This window comes from Poromitra crassiceps (genome assembly GCF_964638095.1).
Source record: "Poromitra crassiceps genome assembly, chromosome: 5".
In the NCBI taxonomy this organism is placed as follows: domain Eukaryota; kingdom Metazoa; phylum Chordata; class Actinopteri; order Beryciformes; family Melamphaidae; genus Poromitra; species Poromitra crassiceps.
Window position 1 is genome coordinate 63,883,788 of NC_139642.1, and position 21,205 is coordinate 63,904,992.

Here is a 21,205-nt window from a genome sequence, read left to right on the forward strand (position 1 = left end):
CGAACAGTATACAGTGAGCTACAGTCGTGAAGTTAGTATCGCCTTAGAATGGAGGCTAATGGTACACCCGTTCAAAATAACCAAAAACACAGATCGAATAGCGCCAAAAAACATGTTGTGCTTTGGGGTACTCAGCACGAGATGGAATATTAATCCATAGTTACATGAAACGTCATTTTCAGAGTAAATCCCCACACCGAATTACTTCCTTGTTTGCCTGTGAAGAGCTCTTCCGCTGTACACAGTGCATGCGCTGTATGTCACGCATGCCTGGCGGTCATGTTTATTAAGTAATTCCGGCTATGCATTTACCTTAAAAAAATATAATTTCTCCGCATTTGGATTAATATTTCATCTCGTGGTGAGTACCTGAAGCACAACATGTATTTTGGCGCTATTAGATCTGTGTTTTTGGTTATTTTGAATGGGTGTACCATTGGCCTCCATTCTAAGGCGGTACTTACTAATTTCACGACTGTAGGTCCCTGTATACTGCTCGGACAGTGACGGTAAAGGCGTGGTGTACCTTGGTTATGTGGGGGGGGATATGGCAGATGAGTTAAACTCCCGAAAATGTTATCCCTTTCTATCTATAGTATCTACTGTATATTACATATATATAGTGTATATATATATAAACACAAACATACACACACACAGATATATATATATCCTTATATCATCATTGGACAGCCGGGCATGCTTACCTGCTTGTGAGGTCCTCTGAGGATGTGCGTACGGGCACCTTCACATGCCGTCCTCATGGCCTCCAGAGACGGAGTCCCCAACAGGTCAGTGATCAAATCCAGCTAAAACACAATAAGACAAAAGCACATATATACACACACACACACACACACACACACTTAAATAACATACAAATAAGATACATCCATTTCAACATGGCATCGCTTTGAAGAAGGGGTTCTTGAAGGGTAAATTTCTTTTGCCCACTAGATGTCGCAGTTACACAGCGTATCAAACCAAGACAAAGGGGTGTCACCCAAACAAACTAGATCTCCACCCACCCTCCCCCGCCGAGGTCGTAGCACCGATGACAGAGCGGTTCGAAAAATGGGCTGTGCCTCCCGTGTCGTCTGATCGCAAAGTCGTTTGATTCTGTCGCTTGAAAGTCACTGATTGGGGAAGACTGAATCCACCACTGGCCAATCCCTGGCCAAGTGAATGGTTCCCTCCCATAACCAGCCAGCTGGGGGGAAGCGTCCCAGACCCAGAGAGAGCTCTGCAGCATGCAGTAACGTAGTGTATCAGCGTAAGAACTCTCATGGGTCTGGCGTTGAGACTAGGGAACCCCCGTCTTAGACGACCAAACCGGATTCATTTAAAGAGCCTTTTCCCCCGCTAGCCCAGAGTGAGAGTAAGACCAGCCAGACTCTCTCCTGAGCACGGGTACAGCGCGGAACAGTACCACCTGACATGGAAAGTCTACCAGCCTACCTATGAATAGAAAGTAGCTATTTGTTATCAATATTTGAGAGAGATCTATGAATCTTTTCACTTAGCCATAAAGCTCACCTCTGGCTGATGCAACATCCTGTTTACTGTTATATTAGCTCTTTCCTTCACAATAAAGTCCCATGTTTACATGTGTGCCACGCTGACTTTATATAAAAAATAAAAAAATAAAATAAAAAAAAGTTTCAAACTTAAAATAATACCATAGTATTTTATTTTGAATTTATTATCATTAACCAAAGTCTCTTGCACACCTGAGAAGTCTTGTGGCAGGTGCGTAGGTGGAGTAGAATCACTTAGAAAAATAATAAGACACTCGCACACTGTCTTCACTTGCTCAAAATTGGAAAATTTAATACACAACGTTTCGGTACAAGACCTTTTTCAAGTATATGCTGAAAGGAGGAAATGGAAAACATTATATACAGGAGTCTGGCTTCACAGTGACCAATCATTACACACATCATATCAGTGGCAGAAAACTTCACCTTGTGGCTCACAGCCAGCTCCTCCCTCAATTACAAGACCTCAATTAGAGGTCTATACGGGAATTTATTATCATTAAAATATATATTTTTTTATGGTTTTCATAGTCTGTGCATTTGCACGGATGGTTGCGCCTGACATTTTGGGGGTTTGAGATTCCAAAACACAAAATAATATTATTTGAATTGAATGTACTGAAAATGTATTCTAACTAAATAGGTTTTATGGAATAAAGTGATAAATGTCATGAATTTAATGATTTGAAAAGGAAATAATGCACTCTGACACAAAAATATGGATGTCGTGTCATTGACCAGAGTGCAGCATCTGATGGGAGCAGAGAATGGGACAGACCTGCTGAAATATGTGACTGACCTGCTGAATGGGACTTTGGGCTTGGAAGAGGAGCAGAGAATGGGACTGACCTGCTGAATGGGACTTTGGGCTTGGAAGAGGATGCGTCGTCCGAGCAGCTCAGCGAAGATGCAGCCCACAGACCAGATGTCGATGGAGTTTTTGTAGTGCCTGCTCCCCATCAGGATCTCTGGGGCGCGGTAGTACTGTGTCACCACTTCCTGAGTCATGTGCCGAGACTCGTCCGTCTCCTCCACCCGCGCCAGCCCAAAGTCACAGATCTGAGGACAGTCAGTGACAGATTACTACATGTTGTAAATTTAAGTCACAGATCTGAGGACAGTCAGTGACAGATTACTACATGTGGTAAGTTTAAGTCACAGATCTGAGGACAGTCAGTGACAGGTTACTACATGTTGTAAGTTTAAGTCACAGATCTGAGGACAGTCAGTGACATGTTAGTACATGTTGTAAGTTTAAGTCACAGATCTGAGGACAGTCAGTGACAGATTACTACATGTTGTAAGTTTAAGTCACAGATCTGAGGACAGTCAGTGACAGATTACTACATGTTGTAAGTTTAAGTCACAGATCTGAGGACAGTCAGTGACAGATTACTACATGTTGTAAGTTTAAGTCACAGATCTGAGGACAGTCAGTGACAGGTTACTACATGTTGTAAGTTTAAGTCACAGATCTGAGGACAGTCAGTGACAGATTACTACATGTTGTAAGTTTAAGTCACAGATCTGAGGACAGTCAGTGACAGATTACTACATGTGGTAAGTTTAAGTCACAGATCTGAGGACAGTCAGTGACAGGTTACTACATGTTGTAAGTTTAAGTCACGATCTGAGGACAGTCAGTGACAGGTTACTACATGTTGTAAGTTAAAGTCACAGATCTGAGGACAGTCAGTGACAGGTTACTACATGTTGTAAGTTGAAGTCACAGATCTGAGGACAGTCAGTGACAGGTTACTACATGTTGTAAGTTTAAGTCACAGATCTGAGGACAGTCAGTGACAGGTTACTACATGTTGTAAGTTTAAGTCACAGATCTGAGGACAGTCAGTGACAGGTTACTACATGTTGTAAGTTGAAGTCACAGATCTGAGGACAGTCAGTGACAGGTTACTACATGTTGTAAGTTTAAGTCACAGATCTGAGGACAGTCAGTGACAGGTTACTACATGTTGTAAGTTTAAGTCACAGATCTGAGGACAGTCAGTGACTGATTACTACATGTTGTAAGTTTAAGTCACAGATCTGAGGACAGTCAGTGACAGATTACTACATGTTGTAAGTTTAAGTCACGATCTGAGGACAGTCAGTGACAGATTACTACATGTTGTAAGTTTAAGTCACAGATCTGAGGACAGTCAGTGACAGGTTACTACTACATGTTGTAAGTTTAAGTCACGATCTGAGGACAGTCAGTGACAGGTTACTACATGTTGTAAGTTTAAGTCACAGATCTGAGGACAGTCAGTGACAGGTTACTACATGTTGTAAGTTTAAGTCACAGATCTGAGGACAGTCAGTGACAGATTACTACATGTTCTAAGTTTAAGTCACGATCTGAGGACAGTCAGTGACAGGTTACTACATGTTGTAAGTTTAAGTCACAGATCTGAGGACAGTCAGTGACAGATTACTACATGTTGTAAGTTTAAGTCACAGATCTGAGGACAGTCAGTGACAGGTTACTACATGTTGTAAGTTTAAGTCACAGATCTGAGGACAGTCAGTGACAGGTTACTACATGTTGAAAATTGTATCCATGAGAGTGAGACTGATGCAGAGAAAGTACATATTTTCCTCCAGCTCACATACAAAACAAATTTTAAATAACATATAGAACATAAATTTAATTATTTTTTGAAGACTGGACGATGTGTGGTCTGTTTATACTATTATATGATATACTTTTATACCTCTCTAACCATTTGTGTTGATCTGCACAGCCCAAGACCACTTTATTTTCCCAATTTTCTCAAAAGTGACTTTTACTCTGAAGGGAAAACCACTCCACTTCCAGTCTCTTCCCGGTTAGCTCAAGGTAACTTGTCAACTAGTCAACTAGCGACCTGTAGCTAACGGTTAGCAGGCTAGCAGTGCTGCTGCCAAAAACAGGTGATACCGTCTGAATGGTATGATGGAAAATATTAGTGGTTTTGGAACCGTGACTTTTTCAAACCGTGGTATACCTTGAAACCGGCCCATGCCTAAATTCACTGCTCGCTCCCACTCAGCTCCACAAATGTTTCCGGACTGTATGGACTGATATGTGCTGTTACGGTCGAATACGTCTGTCAGTCATGAGCTGTGTTCTGAAGATTGGACAGGTCGATTGGGCCGAGCAGAGTCTTACCAATTTATGGGAGCCAATCAGAAGGATGCATGATAGAAGCTAGGGCTGCAACAACTAATCGATAAAAATCGATTCGATTTGTTGGCAACGAATTGCGTTATTGATTCGTTGGGTTGCGATTTGTTCGATCGCATAACTACCGTATATAATTATATATTATAAACGTTTATCTACATTGTGAGTTGCGTCTCACTGTCGGGCGTCTGTCCTGTGTCGCGGACGGACTACAGTATGTCATGTGTTGTCTCCATGGAGACGCATGGTGCCAGCATGGCGGACGCGACGAAAGCTTTTCAAAACTTTTTTTATCTAAAGTATGGGAGCACTTCACATTTTGTACTAAACTAAAAGGTGTGTTAGCTGCAAATATTTAAAATGGACCTTGCATGGCACGGACGCACCACGGGAATGAGGACAAAGGAAAGTGAGGAAAGTAACATCTAACGGCAGGTAGTTTGTCTTGTTTAACACTGTCTCTCTGGTGTTTTGATCCAGCTTGGTGTGTGTGTTAGGCTTGGGCGGTATTAAGCTATTACAGTATACTGGGGTATTTAGAAATACCGACGGTATGATTTTAAATGCCGTCAAAAATTATTTTTGTTGATTTATTTTTATTCTCCATTTGTAGGCTACTTTTTTAAAACATTAATAGGCAAGCAGATATGTGGTACAAGCAACACTATAGTTTAAGACCTCTTTAAACTAAACTGAACATATCACAGGTTTGCCCATAACAGTATCCATTCCGTTTGTTTGTTATCCTACATTGAGGACATTTTTGTTTGTGTAAATAAAGTTTTCTGAAACATAGACGTAGAATAGAATAGAAGCAACTTTTTTATTGATGGACATGAATTTATAGAACAGCCAAGAGAACAAGAGCCCCCCCTGCTGTTGAAACTAATACAGTCATATACCACCGTATACAGAGGTTTAAAGGACGGCTTTTCCGTGGGGAATATGAATATATATTAAATCTCACGCCCCTAAGGTTTTCGAATCCGTTGAAATTTTTGAAATTGGTTGTTTACAGCCAGAGATATCAAGCATCTCTCACATTATTTCCATGTCGCTCTGACGCAAAACGCGTCAGAGCGACAGGGCCAGCCTTGCGGAAGTCGAGGACCTATGAACTACAATTGTTGTGAGCCATGGTCCCGCCTCTAGAGGTCCTCCACGCCCCTTCAGATGTCTTGAACAAAAGCAAAAGGCAGCCATCTTTTTCCACCACCTAGCCTGCTGTAGCTAGGTTAGCTTTCCATAGCTCCTTGCAAAGAGACCATATCTCGGGAAGGGAAGCACTAACAGACACGGGACTGGCGGCATTGGAAAGCTCGTCAAATTTTACATCTAGTAGTAGGTGCGTTGAAGTAACGAAATCAATGCTGAGCAATGTACCCGTTTTTACACATTATTACAGAAAATAGTTACAACATCAGATGCGCGTAACTCCTACAAAAATGCCTTAAAATGCATGAAATTTTTTTTATGAAGACATCTCCCGACATATATACTTCGGTTTAAATTTTGTGCAATTTGGAGGCAATTTTATTTTCGATTTTTTCTTCTTCTCATAGTGTATTATTGTCGAAGCCTTCTTCTTCTTCTTCTTTGAGTTTTATGGCGGTTGGCAAACATATGTGCATTACCGCCACCTACTGGAGTTTGATATCAGCCAAATGCCTGAGGGGTGGTGGGCATGGAAACGAAGGCCACGCGAGCCCAGTGCATTGTGGGAAATGTAGGATTTCGAGTCCCCGCACCCGCCCCTCCCCCCCACCAGCCCCCCCCACACAGAGTGGATTTCTGTTGATATCTTTGGCTGTGAAGAAGCAATTTCAAAAATTTCAACGGATTCGACAACCTTAGGGGCGTGAGATTTAATATATATTCATATTCCCCACGGGAAAGCCATCCTTTAATGTCAGGCAGGTATGAAGGTATGAAATAGATAGCGCCCAAGCCTAGTGTGTGTGTGTGTGTGAGAGAGCACATGTTATTGTAGAAACAATCTACCTTCATATAGTCCATGGCCTGTTGTTGATAGATAGATCTGCTCCCCTACTTTAGAGAAATGATTCTTTGGTTGCCTTGAGAGGCAGCCAAGTCACACCACAGTCATTGAAAATCAAAAATGCCAGGCGAGGCACATCAAACCTCAGACCTGTTGACAGGTAGCCTAGATAGTGATGTAGTTGTTCTTTTTATTTATTATAGTTTTTCATAGGCTAATTGTTTAGACAGCTCTGGTCCATTCAGGCAGCACTTTTGTGCACTAATATTGTCAATTTGGGACATTTGGCTTTTGAATAAAATTATTGGAATAAAATCTGCGCATTTATTTTTGTCCGATTAATCAAATAAATAATCGATTATCAAAATAATCGTTAGTTGCAGCCCTAATGGAAGCATGATCAAAAGGCATGTCGTCTTTTCATTCATCTGTTGACGTTTAGGTGGCTACTTGACTTCAGTTGATCCACCTGCATGCGTCCAGAGAAATCATCTCACACTCACAGGTATGACGTTCTGCATTCAAATGCAGTAAATTGACCAAATGTCTCAAGATCCATTATTCTCCATCAAGGCTTGGGGGAACACAGGGAGTACATTCTTACAGGTGCACATAGGACTGGGCAATATAGCCAAAATAATTATCGATATAAAATATTTAATATCAGTTGATAATTGATTTTCATCAAACACTTCACAAGTCATAATGGTGGTCCCTTGCTGAAGACAAAGTTCACTGTTTCATAAACTTTTGTTAAACCACAGACATTATTTCAGGGATTTAACCTAAATCTCCATACAAAAATCCCATTGATTTCCCGACGAGGGAACCAGGAAGTGCACTGACTTCTGGGTTGCCCTACACAAATTGATATGAAAATGATGTGGCCGCTTTGCAGCAAAACAGCCGGGCCACGCACCTTGAGCACACAGTTGCTGTTCACCAGAAGGTTGCCAGGCTTGATGTCTCGGTGTAGGATGCCAGCTGAGTGGAGGTATTTAAGTCCTTGGTGGTGGGGAGGGAGGGGGGGGGGGGGGAGAGCATGATAGGATAGAGAATTACAATACTTACATTTATTTAATGTTTAAAGGTATACTATGCAACTTTCTTATGGCCCTTCAAACGTAAACAAACTGTTCTTTTTTCAATCTTAAAGTCATATTCTTGAAGAGTATGACTTCTTCTAGATGGACAATGTGCTCTTTCAATTGTTATCATTGCACCGTAACTCAAAAGTACAAGCCTGTTTTGCGCCAATTGTTTTTTTACAAACAATACAAATGTAAACAAACCGTTTATGGCTTTCAAGTACATCTAAAACTCATGTTTAGGGCTTAAGCTTGGTTCACACCAGAAGCATCTCCAAAGCAGCATGTCATAGAAGCATCGAGCAGGAGCCTTGCCATTCACACCAGATGCACTCCATTTTGCTCCACGCCTCACTCTGTTTTGCCCTGCGCTGGTCACAACTTGTATTGACTTCATGCCTGGCTGCACACGGCTGCTGGCTGCACACGGCTGCTGGCTGCACACGGCTGCTGGCTGCACACGGCTGCTGGCTGCACACGGCTGCTGGCTGCACACTGCTGCTGGCTGCACACGGCTGCTGGCTGCACACGGCTGCTGGCTGCACACGGCTGCTGGCTGCACACGGCTACGGCTGCTGGCTGCACACGGCTGCTGGCTGCACACGGCTGCTGGCTGCACACGGCTGCTGGCTGCACACGGCTGCTGGCTGCACACGGCTGCTGGCTGCACACGGCTGCTGGCTGCACACTGCTGCTGGCTGCACACGGCTGCTGGCTGCACACGGCTGCTGGCTGCACACGGCTGCTGGCTGCACACGGCTGCTGGCTGCACACGGCTGCTGGCTGCACACGGCTGCTGGCTGCACACGGCGCTGCTGGCTGCACACGGCTGCTTGCATCACGCGTCAAAAATAGACCCGATGCCGAAACTCTTGCTGCACGCGTCGCGAGTGGAGGCGAGACGCTGCGGCCAGTGTGATCGGTCTCCCCTTTTAACGAGGGCGCCGAAATGAAACTGCCTCCGCTCCTGCCTCAGGTGTTGCTTCAGCGTCGGATACGCATCTGGTGTGTTTGGCCTGTTACCAGGGACGTGCACAGATAAGACTCCAGGTGGTGGTGCTGTCTTTCAGAGGCTCTAGCGGACCCATTTTTAAGGCTAGAGTGAAGATACTGAGATCCTCTGAAACTAGAATGCCTCATGCATCCATTGGTACCACCATGGGCACAGACATTTTGGGGGGGCAGGTGCTCAAGTGAAAAAAAGGGCACCCCTCTCATAACTATCAATAAAAAAAAGTGTGGTGCCCCTGGGTGACCACACATAAAATGCCCACCTCCTTCCAATTTCCATTAAAAAAGAACTATAGCAATAAAGACCACAGATTTGTGTGAACTTATTGCTGAAGTACAAGTTCAACACAAATACTACAGAAACATGTACGACACAACGTTAACGCGGTTCACGGTCTTAAAGGGATACACACACAAATGCTGCACCAGGTATCAATGGGTTAAGAAAGTAAGTAGCTTTACCCTTGTGTTGTGTTGTGTGGGCAGCTAATAGTGTTAGCAGGTGTTGTTGGGTGTATCTTAGTGTTTTGATTATTCTAGATAAGTTTTTGATTCTCCATACTTGCAGTGGTAGTCACATGCTGTATAGCTGTGAGAGTCTTAATGATATTGATCATTGTAATCCCTCTGTTTGTTACAGAAACCACACACATGCTGTGTAAACCACACACATTATTCTTCATCGTCGTTTTCTTCCAACTTCCACCAATAAATAGTTTGAATTGCCAGTCAGAGGCTCTATGATCAACAACTTTGCTTAACATCTAAACATAAATTCCAGTAGTTATTCCATCACCCATACAGTTTTTTCAATATATTATAATATATAATCAAATGTTGCCCATGTCTACTAAGCATTTCAACGTGGTTACCTACTGTAGTCATTTTCTGTAAAGACACAACTGCACCCAGACTGTTCTACCCTAACAGTGTTTGTGTGACTTCTTCACTAGACTGAAGTGGATGAACAATGACAATGACAACTAAAAGTGCAGACCTCCACCAAGGCCAATACCCCTCTGCTATGATATGCACATTTTGTGAGTTGGATCAGAACCCTAACCCTGAAACCCACCCACATCCCCCCAGCCACTCCCCTACCCACACCTCGAACCCTGACTCTCTATGACCTTCCTATCCCTAGCTCCACCACCCAGTTACACCTAGCCAGTCCCCCTCCCTTCCACGACCTTCTTATCCCTAGCCCCGCCCCCTCCCTTGACCCATGCTACACCCTTCCACCAAGTGTCATGAAAATCGGCCCAGTAGTTTTTCCGTAATCCTTCTAACAGACAAAAAGACGGACAAACGGCACTGAAAACAAACTCCTTGGCGGACGTAATAAAATAAACTCAAAGTCTATGAAAATCTGATCTGTGCAATGTAGAAGAGATAACTTACCTCGTAGGATCTGATAAAGAAAAACTTTGACGTGGTCCGCGCTGAGAGGCTGTGGTGATACGATGATCTTATGGAGGTCGCTCTGCATCAGTTCAGTCACCACATAGCTAAGTTAGCATAGCATCGTTAAGGCAAAGAACACAAACTCAGCCGGGAGAGAAGAAAGCAAACGTTTTGATCCAGTTTTCCTGATGCCAAGGAGATGGCGCTCTCTCCCCTTTGTAGAGTGAACCTCACTCAGTCAATGTTTCTTATGAACTTGTCTGCAAGAACGTGACGAGGTACAGGACGTGGTTTTGCTTGGCTCGTTGCTAGACTTGTCTGGCAAGAGTTTTCAATGCAGTTGTGGAATACATGTTATGATCTAGATCAGTGATTCATAAACTGTGGGCCACGGCCCGGCCCATGGAGGTACTGCAGGTGGGCCGCGAGTGGCCCATGGAGGTACTGCAGGTGGGCCACGAGTGGTCTGCTAAACACTTCCGATTTTCATGGGCAATCAAATGGCTGTAGCAGGGTCATTTTTAAGGCTACAGTGAAGATACTGTTATCAGAAGAAACTAGAAGACATAATATGCTAGCTTGTCAGGAAGGGGGCTAAATAATGCACCAAACATAGGCTAGATTTGGGCGAGGGAAAACTGTTTCAAAATGGGTCCCTTGACCTCTCAGATCAATTTATCTGAATGAAAATTGGTTCAATGGGTTCCACGAGTCCCCCCTTTACAGAGGTAGCATTTTTCACAGTCTAAATAGCATTAATAGCTTGTGGATAGATTTTTTTCTGTTGTTGCTCATCACATTTTGTCTCAACAAATGTATTGTGCATGCAAATACTTCTGATGAGTAAGGGGGGAGAAAATGTTGGCAATCTGCTTTTGGGTATTTTGCCGAAATGTTTTTGTATGTGGATGGATTATTAATTTCCCTTATACCCAAGTTCACATGCTCTGTTAATGAAATAAAAAATATATAATATAAAAAACATATAGGGAAATACATCCGCATGTGTTGATCAGAGTTGTGATTAAAGGGTTGGGTGGTAATTGACAAGTGCATTAAGTTTTGGAACTACTGATCTAGATGATTGGTTCCCAAACTGTGGTCTGCAGGGATCCACATGGTGGTCCACCAGAGCTTAGATTTCTTTTCTTTTTTTTTACAAATCAGTTTTTAAATATACACAATAACACTGAGGAGTAGGCTTGGGCGGATTTTAGGAAATATTGCTATATTTGGGAAATATCACGGTGTGTGTGTTATTTAGCCTTTCTGATGCTATCGCATGGTTAAATCAGCACATTTTATTTTCATTGGGAAAACATTGTTGGTATCTGCAGTGGAAGTGGTTCTTCGAAAATTTGGTTTGACTAAAGACACACCTTTTCAGCCTCCATCTGGGCCCTTCTTGATCTAACTTCTTTCTCTCTCTTTCAAAAAAACAAAAACAAAAACAAAACTAAACTAACCTAAACTTGTACCACTATTCCTTCAGAAGTTGTAGTTGTCATAGACTGTGCTCCATAGTTGATTGCTCTATTGCTGACAAAAATGTGTTATTGTAAGTCGCTTTGGATAAAAGCGTCTGCCAAATGACGTAATGTAATGTAATGTATGGTTTGGTACATAGTGGTACTTGGTCTGAAAAGTTTGGGAATCCCTGATCTAGATTATTTGCATTTTCTGGGCAGTTAGCCGTGGCAAACTATCCAGAGGACACACCAGAAACGTCTCCATCGCAGTGCATCACGGAAGCGTCGTGCAGGAGCCTGGCCATTCACACCAGAAGCACTCTGTTTTGCTGTGCAATGCCTCCGCACTGGTCACAACTTGCACTGACTTCATGCCTGACTGCCCGAGGACATGGCCGAAGTGATCGGTCTCACTGTTAACGGGGATGCATGAAATGAAACCGTCTCCATGATGGAAACGCTCCTGGTGTGTCCCCACCGTTAGGGGACATAGTATCTGCTGTTGTTAGACTGCTACCTATAGCATTGTCGAGCAGGAACTTTACTAGCCTGGTAAACCATCCGATCACATGAACTGACATTGTGTTTCGTTCTGTCTGCGCGTGCGTTTCGTTCTGCCTGCGCGCACGCGCGTCGAACTCCCCAGGCTAACTCTGTCATTTCATAATTTGTATTTCAGGCACAGAAATCCAGAAAACAGCTTTGTTGAGTTCAGTGTTTCCGATATGTTAGCAAGTTTTATTCTCCACTTCCATTTTGGAACAAGAATTGACCTTTAGACACCAACAGTTGGTGCACCAGCGTAATACTGAAGGATACATTTCCTCAAAGTAGTCGATGTGGGGAGGTTGTAATATGTCCAGAGCAGAGAGCACCTGTGGAGAGAGTTAAAGACAGGTGTGTTTGATCAGAAGTCACTGCATGTGCCATCTTGAAAATTACTTTTTCATTTTAGTAGACTTTTAGTGTGTTATTTATTTACCATGCTCAATAGTAACGGCGGAATCCAATGAAAAACCTTTTGTATCAATTTGTTCTTGGTGAGGTGTTTTTTTTTCTCTCATAAAATGACTGGTCTCATTCCATAGTTTTAAATTGTGTGTGGTGTAAAAAAATAAAATAAATAAAATCAGGTGACCCGATTCGAAATCCATGCGAAGGTTGGGAAGCACTGGGCTAATTCATACAACTCCACCCTAACAGAATCTCCACCCTAACAGAAGCACTGGGCTAATTCATACAACTCCACCCTAACAGAATCTCCACCCTAACAGAAGCACTGGGCTAATTCATACAACTCCGCCCTAACAGAATCTCCACCCTAACAGAAGCACTGGGCAAATTCATACAACTCCACCCTAACAGAATCTCCACCCTAACAGAAGCACTGGGCTAATTCATACAACTCCACCCTAACAGAATCTCCACCCTAACAGAAGCACTGGGCTAATTCATACAACTCCGCCCTAACAGAATCTCCACCCTAACAGAAGCACTGGGCTAATTCATACAACTCCGCCCTAACAGAATCTCCACCCTAACAGAAGCACTGGGCAAATTCATACAACTCCACCCTAACAGAATCTCCACCCTAACAGAAGCACTGGGCTAATTCATACAACTCCACCCTAACAGAATCTCCACCCTAACAGAAGCACTGGGCAAATTCATACAACTCCACCCTAACAGAATCTCCACCCTAACAGAAGCACTGGGCTAATTCATACAACTCCGCCCTAACAGAATCTCCACCCTAACAGAAGCACTGGGCTAATTCATACAACTCCACCCTAACAGAATCTCCACCCTAACAGAAGCACTGGGCTAATTCATACAACTCCACCCTAACAGAATCTCCACCCTAACAGAATCGCAGGACCGCACCGTGGATATATGCCTCCGCCAACAAGTGAGCAGTCTACATACATGTCTGTCCAGACTTTGACGTTTGAGCCAAATGTGAAGAAATTCCGTCAAGATGTTACTGAGATATGGTCACCATTTTCGTGACGAGTTGGGAAAACGGCCTCACAACAACGTCAGACAACGCGACACACGCACGCTTCTCCATAATGCACCACGCCCAATAAAACTCATGCAAACTTCATGGCGATACGGTCTGCTCGAAAGAAGCGCTAACCAGCCAACCACCACCAGAGTTACTGAGGTAGGCTAACAGCTGGTAAGCTAACGTTAGATCACCTTATTCATGGTCAGGTCCGTCCGTTTAACTCTCCTCACAAAGTGTTCCACGCAGCACTTTCTCAATGCCAAAACGCTAACGTTATTTGTGAACAACCCTACACATCAGATTACCACTGCTCTGTCATTACCATAATGCAAAATGAACTGCTTAACATAGCCAAACTTTGAATCCACTTGTGTTTACACACGGACACACATCCACTCCAGAGTACCCAGTTACTCATTCATAATAGAAGGAGAATACTCGAGTATTTACATTACTTAAAATGCTCATTCATCCCTACTACTTACATTTTCATGTTTGAAGAAGCATAGCATTTTCAGTTCCCGGAACACCCTCTTGCAAGATACAAGGTTTTGGAAGACATTGGGCATCTTTTTGAGGGCAACTCGCTTTCCATCTCGAGGGTCCGTCACTGACCTGGGTGAGAAGACAGACATTGGTCATATGTAAAGGCCCATTCCGTAACTTCTGACTCTTATTACTGACCTACAAAATAACCCTCCAGCTGGAGGCAGAACTCGCCATCTTCGGCTGCTCTGAGTCCTCTCTGAACTTCCCTACAGCTGTGCAACAGTCTCTAACACAGGGGACAATTGTTGCAAAAAAAAAAAAAAAAACATTCTGAAGGAATGGAAGTCCCCCTCAGTCTTCACCTTCTTTTCAATTGTGGTTGATGGACATGACTTCTGTTATACGGATGGAGAGACTTAGGTTCATGAGGACCAACTCACTCGAGAAGTTTTCAGCTATTTGGGATCCGTTTCTAGCTTACCTTGATGAGGTTACCGTAGTTTTCTTTAACATCTAGCAAGCACTCCTTTGAAGCTACACCGACCGACCGCAGCTGCCTGCCCCAAAAGAAGGGGGAGGGCTGAGCAGCCACACTAGGCTGCAGGAGCAGTTTCCCCAAAACGCTTGTAAACCAGCCTTTCTCTGCAGAGTTTAACACTACAATGTTAGTTTCCTCCAGATAGGAACCCCCCGCTAAATAATAATATTAACTCATTGAGTGCCAATGACGACAGCTGTCGTCAATTCAAATACTCACGTAGAGTGCCAAAGACGACGATTGTCGTCAATTGCGTTTTTTGACGGGGGGGGGGGTCCATCGAAGCCAGATCTATGTCCTGTAACATTTTGGGACATGTTGAATGTCTATAACCTATTTTACCGAGCCATTAGGTGGCGACAGTGCTCTCCAGATGACAGAAGTGTCAGGAATACTGCCTGACAAAGCCGTGATCAAAGACAAACCCCGCTCATGCTGCAGACAGAGCCATCATGTAGATGGCTCTGGGCTGCTTGCCAACAGCAATCAATCCGCGCACACAACTGCAGCTCCTCTGCCTGTCTGTCTGTCTGCATAGTTTCTTCACACGAGTACCCACCAGAAAGGCAGCACCCAACGCCGAAGGGCCAACCCTTACCTGCAGTCGCGTTGGGCATTTCCTCATTGCTGCTGTGAGCTGCCAGGAGCCGCGCGGCGCAAAAACAGAGGCTCCGAATAGACTTTGTGCGTGTGGGGAGGAGTTGGCAGCTGACTCGGGGAGAGGCGGGGAGAGGGGGGGGCAGGGGGGTGCGGTGCGCATGCACCACAGAATTAAACCAGGTCACATCATCAGAAAATATTAGCTAGAGTGAGTGAATGTGCTTGAAATAATGCATTTCACAAAAGGCTGAATATCTCAGCTTCCTGATAGAAAAGCATATTTTTGCTGTTTTTGACCTATCTTCTCCGGCTGATAACTAAAGAACGGAAAATGGTATCAATAAACTTTTTTTTGCTGATGATACAATAGAGTCTCCTTGTTCTTTTTGCGTGTTCGGTGTTTACATAGTAATATCACACAATATTCTGTGGGCCTCGAGAAATCACTGAAAACGCTCTGAAACTCTGGCACTGGGAGCGTCCATTCTCCAAAAGTGGCTGGCACTCAATGAGTTAATAATAGTAAAAAAAAAAAAAAAAAAAATTAATAATAATAATAAAGAATTTGCCTTGTGAGCCAGGCAGCAGCCGATGCCGATTAATTATGAAAAAGCCAATGATCGCCCCCAATTAATCAGCCGGCCGATTAATCGGTCGACCTCTACGAGACCAACATCCTCACATTCAAAGCACTTCCTTTTCAATCAAGTGCTTTGAATTGTACTTGCGTGAGTAAAGTGAGTCAACACATAATGATGATCCCACGGTTCAACTGGTGCTACTAGAGCAAAGCCAATATTCACTTGGCATTTGGTGTGAACACACTTTGAGTCAGAGGGAAAACATGCAGGTGTCATCATGATGCATGCTCTGCCCCTCTCCTGTGTTCACCTCTGCTAAACCTTCTCAAATAGGATCAGGCGAGGCAAACAGATGGCAGGGGCCTAACCACATAAGATGTCCTAGGAAGCAGAAAGCTTAGGACATACTCCAGGAAGGCAGCGGGAGGCGGAGCTCTAGGAAGCAGAAAGCTTAGGACATACTCCAGGAAGGCAGTGGGAGGCGGAGCTCCGCAAACCGGGAGCGCACTCCGCGGTCGGGCTGAGGTGTTCATACTCAGAGCACCGCTGTTTACATAGTACAGTGAATGGCCCATGATAAAGTCAATGAACGCAATTAAAAGTCAATGGAATGCCATTATGTTCAGTAGACTGCGGTTTCACTCTCAAACGATTGTATCAGCACATGAATAGAATCGCCAATCTTGTTTTTATTGAATGTAAATAGGTCTAGATCTCTCTCTCAACACAGCACATTACTTGAATGACTAAAAACGAACAGTTAGAAATCAAAGTTTACCACATGGGTCAAGAAATGTGGTGAAAACATGGCTCAGTGTACTTACTTCTTCATTTCTCTTCCTGTCTCTCCCTGCAAAGCAGAGCAGAGCGGCGCGGCGCGGCGCGGTGCTAGAAAAATCTGGTGACGCGCTTATGGCTGCGGTGGCCTCACCTTCTGCCTACGTCATTTTGTAATCGTTATTCCGTTTTAGACTCGGAAGTAGATTACTCCTACCTTTATCATTTTTAAACTTGCCAAAAAGTTGTTTAAAAAAAAAACTGATGAGAACGTAACATTCCAAATATGTGACCAGTTTATCAGAATAACGCCTATTTGGACATTTTTAATGAGCAGCGAGGACTGTGTGACCAGTCGGACTAGCTAGTATCTGTACTGTACTGGCAGTGAGAAGCTTTTGTAACCAACGTTAAATGCCGACCGGGTACAGCCATCGGCTGCCAAACTTCATTCAGTTTACAGTTTACAATTCAACCGGCTAACACTGAACCGGCCGGCTAACACTGAACCAGAAGAACAAATACAATTGCGTCTAACACGGAAGAGAAAAAGTGGGCGTGGCAACATAAGGTGAATACAGCAGGGCTGTACAGTGAACTTTTTATTTATTTATTTTTGGCGCAGGTGCCAAAACAAAATGGTGTATAACCCCCCCTAATGTGAAGCATTTAGAGCACTTTTAAGCACTTTCCCACATAACAGGCTAATTTTCCAGGTATTGGTACTTAGATTTTGCATAGTTAAATTCAAGGACTTTAAGCACTTGAGGGACCTGGTATGGACCCTGTCTACACACTTACCAGACAACTCCGAAGGCTCCATAACCAATTGGTCTGTCAGCCTCGATGTCCAGCGGCTGTGTTAAGTGGTGCGTGTGTTGTTGTTGCTGCTGATGCTGCTGCTGCGGATGGTGGTGATGGTGGTGGTGACCTTTGACCTGGCCGGCAGCAGCTTGCACCTAGTAAGGAAGTCAAGTTAATTTATATAGCAGGAGCAACATAATTAAAGGTAGGGCTGGATGACAATTCAATATGATCCACATCCACATCACAACAACAGCGTTTGTTAGCGTTAGCAAACAAGCTAATGCAACACTGCTTTTCATCTATCCCGCTGACGTTCTCCTTGTGCTTTATAATTCGCACATAGTTAAGCATCGAACTGCCAGTTTAACTTGACATATCTTGAAGCACTGCACAGTCATTTCGTCGTGTTTGTCGAAATACTTCCAAACATTACTCTTATGCGGCGCCATGCTGAATAGCTCTATCGCCAGATCCACGTGGGGGGTGGGGCTATGTTACTCGAGTACTGATGTTACAAAGGAGAACTCGAATACCACCCATCCCTACGCTAAGGTAAGAGGCTCCGCCCATCCCTACGCTAAGGTAAGAGGCTCCGCCCATCCCTACGCTAAGGTAAGAGGCTCCGCCCATCCCTACACTAAGGTAAGAGGCTCCGCCCATCCCTACGCTAAGGTAAGAGGCCTTGTGTGGAGGTGATTAGGGAGCACGCTAAGGCTTAGCCCTCGTTCACGACACCATAAGCACGCTGAAGCCACGCGGTTTTATTTTGGCATCCTTGTTAACAGGCGAGACCGTTCACACCAGCCGCTCGCCACGCCACGCTGAAGCCACGCTGAAGCAATAGTTCAGTCTTCTGTTCTATTTTCCAAGCGTGCAGCGCGCTGAAGCCGAGCTGCCAGGCATGAAGTCAATGCAAGTTGTGGGCGGGGGGAGGCAGTGCCGAGCGAGGCGCTGAGGAAAAGAGAGTGCTTCTTGAGTGACCGGGTTAGCGTGACACTCAGCTTCTGTTCAGCGCAGCTTCAGCTCTGCTTCTGAATAGCGCCCGGTGTGAACCAAGGCTTAGCGTGCTACGGTTACATTCTTGCGTTCAACTTCCGGCCTGTTGTTACCAAGTTGCTTAGCAACAACTCCCCTGCTCCCGTCGCTCTATGTTTTACACCAAACTCAATACAAAAACCTGTCAGTTTACTGTTGTGTTGATGCATGTCACTACTGCGCCCGACTGCTATAACTTGACTTTAGACCTCTTATGAATCAGTGGGGTCTTGTAATACTTGGATTAAAAAGCGAAGCTCACGTCCACGTCAGTGTCATTGATAGACTTGTTTGTTTACCCTATAGACTGTATAAACGCCCTGTATATTAGGGTTGTGCAATGTCAATCAAATAGCCATCGTGAGGGTTCACTGTGGAACCGATGCCATCGTCCATCGTGCCAACCCTACTGTATATATACCCCTGATCTGACTCCCAGCTTCCGGGTGCGTGACGTCAGGGTGTCAGCAGCAAGTACCTGTGCGGGAGCGGCAGCGGCCGCCGGGCCGGGCGCCTGTCCTGGAGCGGGTGAGGGGAAGTAGGGCTGCTGCTGGCCGTGGTTGAGCATGACGGCGGCGGCTGCCTGGGCGGCCGTGGAGGAGTGCTGCTGGAGCGTGTGCACCGCTGCCGCAGACCCCTGGAGCGTGTGCACCGCCGCGGAGGAGTGCTGCTGCAGCGTGTGCACTGCCGCGACGGGCCCAGGGTGCTGCTGCAGGGGGTGCTGGCCGTGGTGCTGCACAATCAGAATCACTTTTATTGCCACAACATGCAAGAATACATACCAGGAATTGGTCTAAGTATGCAGCCAAGTATGCAGAGATTAAAGGAAAACAAGAAAAGATCTAAAAGACACTATCACAACATTGCAAGTGCAGTCCAATATAGATACACAATAGTATACATTACACGCACCTGGTGCATGTGGGGAGGGGGCAGGTGCTGGAGTTGGTGGTGGTGATGCGGGTGGTGCGCGGTGACCGCCGTGGAGCCGCCGTTGTAAGCGGCCATCATTTTGGCGGCGTTTGTAGCCGTAGCACCGCAGAGAGCCATTCACTCAATTCAACTGAAAGAGTTACAGGAGGAGGCGCCCGGGGGAAGTGACAGTGAAGTGCCTCGGAAGAAAATACTGCTAAACGTGATGATGAATGGCTACCAGGCAAACGGCTGCCTATGGTGTGTTGCAATATCTCGATCCATCGAAACTATAAAATAATGAACATATAAAATAGATTTGGCTATAACATAAGTTATTTCAACGCCATGGAGAGATAAGCCTCTCTCGTCTGTCGCTTTGTCATAATGCCAGCAAAGATTTGACCCACTCCCTCTAATGTTCTTGCTTGCACACCATTAGGCTACGTGTAGCCTAAAGGCTACTAACGGAAAGCATCAGGTGATCATTTACAGCGAGTGCAGGCCTGACTGACTAGCTATGCAGCCCCATCAGTGCACTTGTCAGCCATGATGAACCAGAAGATGCGAGAGAGAAAATAACCCCCCTCAATACAAAATAAATAAATAAAAATCTAAAATAAAAAAAATTAGTGGCCCTAGATGTCCCTCATGTTAGCAGTGGCGACCCCCTCCCCCCTGATGAGATTCGAGCCCCCCCGTGTTGATATAACAGTCTAAATAAACCCTGCTGTCACATGGGAAGCATCTTTTTCAAACTGCCCAACTTTGCCATCAGGACTTGTCCAGTAACGTCGCTGTCCCCCCCGGGTTCACACGAGAGCCAAGCCCAGCCAGCAGCTCTGTATGACTTGTAAATGAGATCCGTCAGACGTTGTGGTGGTGCCCAGGCCACTGAGGCCAGATCTCCCCGGGGTAATCTCCAGAGCTAAGGTTAGCTTCACGCTGCCGATCCGAGCCTAGCCCAGGCTACAGCGCGACACGAAGCCACTGGACTCAGATAGACAAGCACACATCATGCTGACACCAGACCACCAGGCTTCCACTGTGTATCCAAGTCAGAAGGTCGATCCTCACACACTAAGTCCCATGCTCACACACTTAGCTCCATGCTCACACACGGCTAGCTGGCAGACAACTTCGTCTCCCCATCCGCTCTCTCTGTGTCTCTCTCGCGTGCTGAGCGTGTGTCACATTGTCCTCTCACGCTTCAGCGGCAGATATCACAGGAAAACACGGGGAAGGTTTATGTCAAGAAAAGCATTGAGTAAAGTGAGGTGTCTGCCTGGTGGAGGATGCTTCTTCCTGCCAGCACCTCGACAGCAGCAGCTTACGTTAGCTAGCTAGTAGCCTACTGGACAGTCGTGATGATGGACGTCCTATCTCCAGTCAAAACAGAGCAGAGCACCTTCCTGTGCTGTGGACACGGGTCAGCATCACGATGCTCCAGGCCGGACGCGCTTTGCAGCTGTCGCCACTGAGATGAGCAGGGCTCCACGGCAACTGGCAGAGGAGAGGAACACGGGAGCCAACATGGCGGACAAACAACCTACTAGCAGGGACGCCAACCAATCCCAGTCCGTTCCGCCACGACGTCATCGTCTTCTCTGTGATTGGCATGGCACCTAGCCACTGGCGTGTGTACAGAGGCGGTGTCAAGGTTGTTGTGGAAAACCTCGCTCCGAGTCTTCCGGCTATGGCCAGAGGACCCGGAACCAAAGTGCTGTGCTCCAGGAAAATATTCCGCTCAATTCTTGCCTTCCGTTCAGACGTTATGTTA

General features: G+C 45.2%; 1 protein-coding gene across 4 annotated transcripts in view; it reads right to left on the bottom strand.

Moving 5' to 3' along the window:
* The window catches only part of nlk2 (nemo-like kinase, type 2), a gene marked incomplete at its 5' end in the record, with an annotated part of 44,970 nt that extends 25,407 nt beyond the window's left edge, over positions 1-19,563 (bottom strand). Inside the window, 9 exons of one of the 4 annotated variants that reach the window (XM_083637459.1) lie at positions 708-809; positions 2,388-2,597; positions 7,623-7,708; positions 10,204-10,310; positions 12,495-12,550; positions 14,172-14,301; positions 17,473-17,630; positions 18,992-19,180; positions 19,426-19,563. In XM_083637459.1, coding sequence (XP_083493585.1) covers positions 708-809; positions 2,388-2,597; positions 7,623-7,708; positions 10,204-10,310; positions 12,495-12,550; positions 14,172-14,301; positions 17,473-17,630; positions 18,992-19,180; positions 19,426-19,563 — 1,176 coding nt within the window. Of the gene's footprint in view, positions 1-707; positions 810-2,387; positions 2,598-7,622; positions 7,709-10,203; positions 10,311-12,494; positions 12,551-14,171; positions 14,302-17,472; positions 17,631-18,991; positions 19,247-19,419 lie in introns of all 4 variants that reach the window. The other 3 variants (XM_083637458.1, XM_083637456.1, XM_083637457.1) reach the window with 3 other exon arrangements.
* Between the last annotated feature and the right edge of the window lie 1,642 nt (positions 19,564-21,205).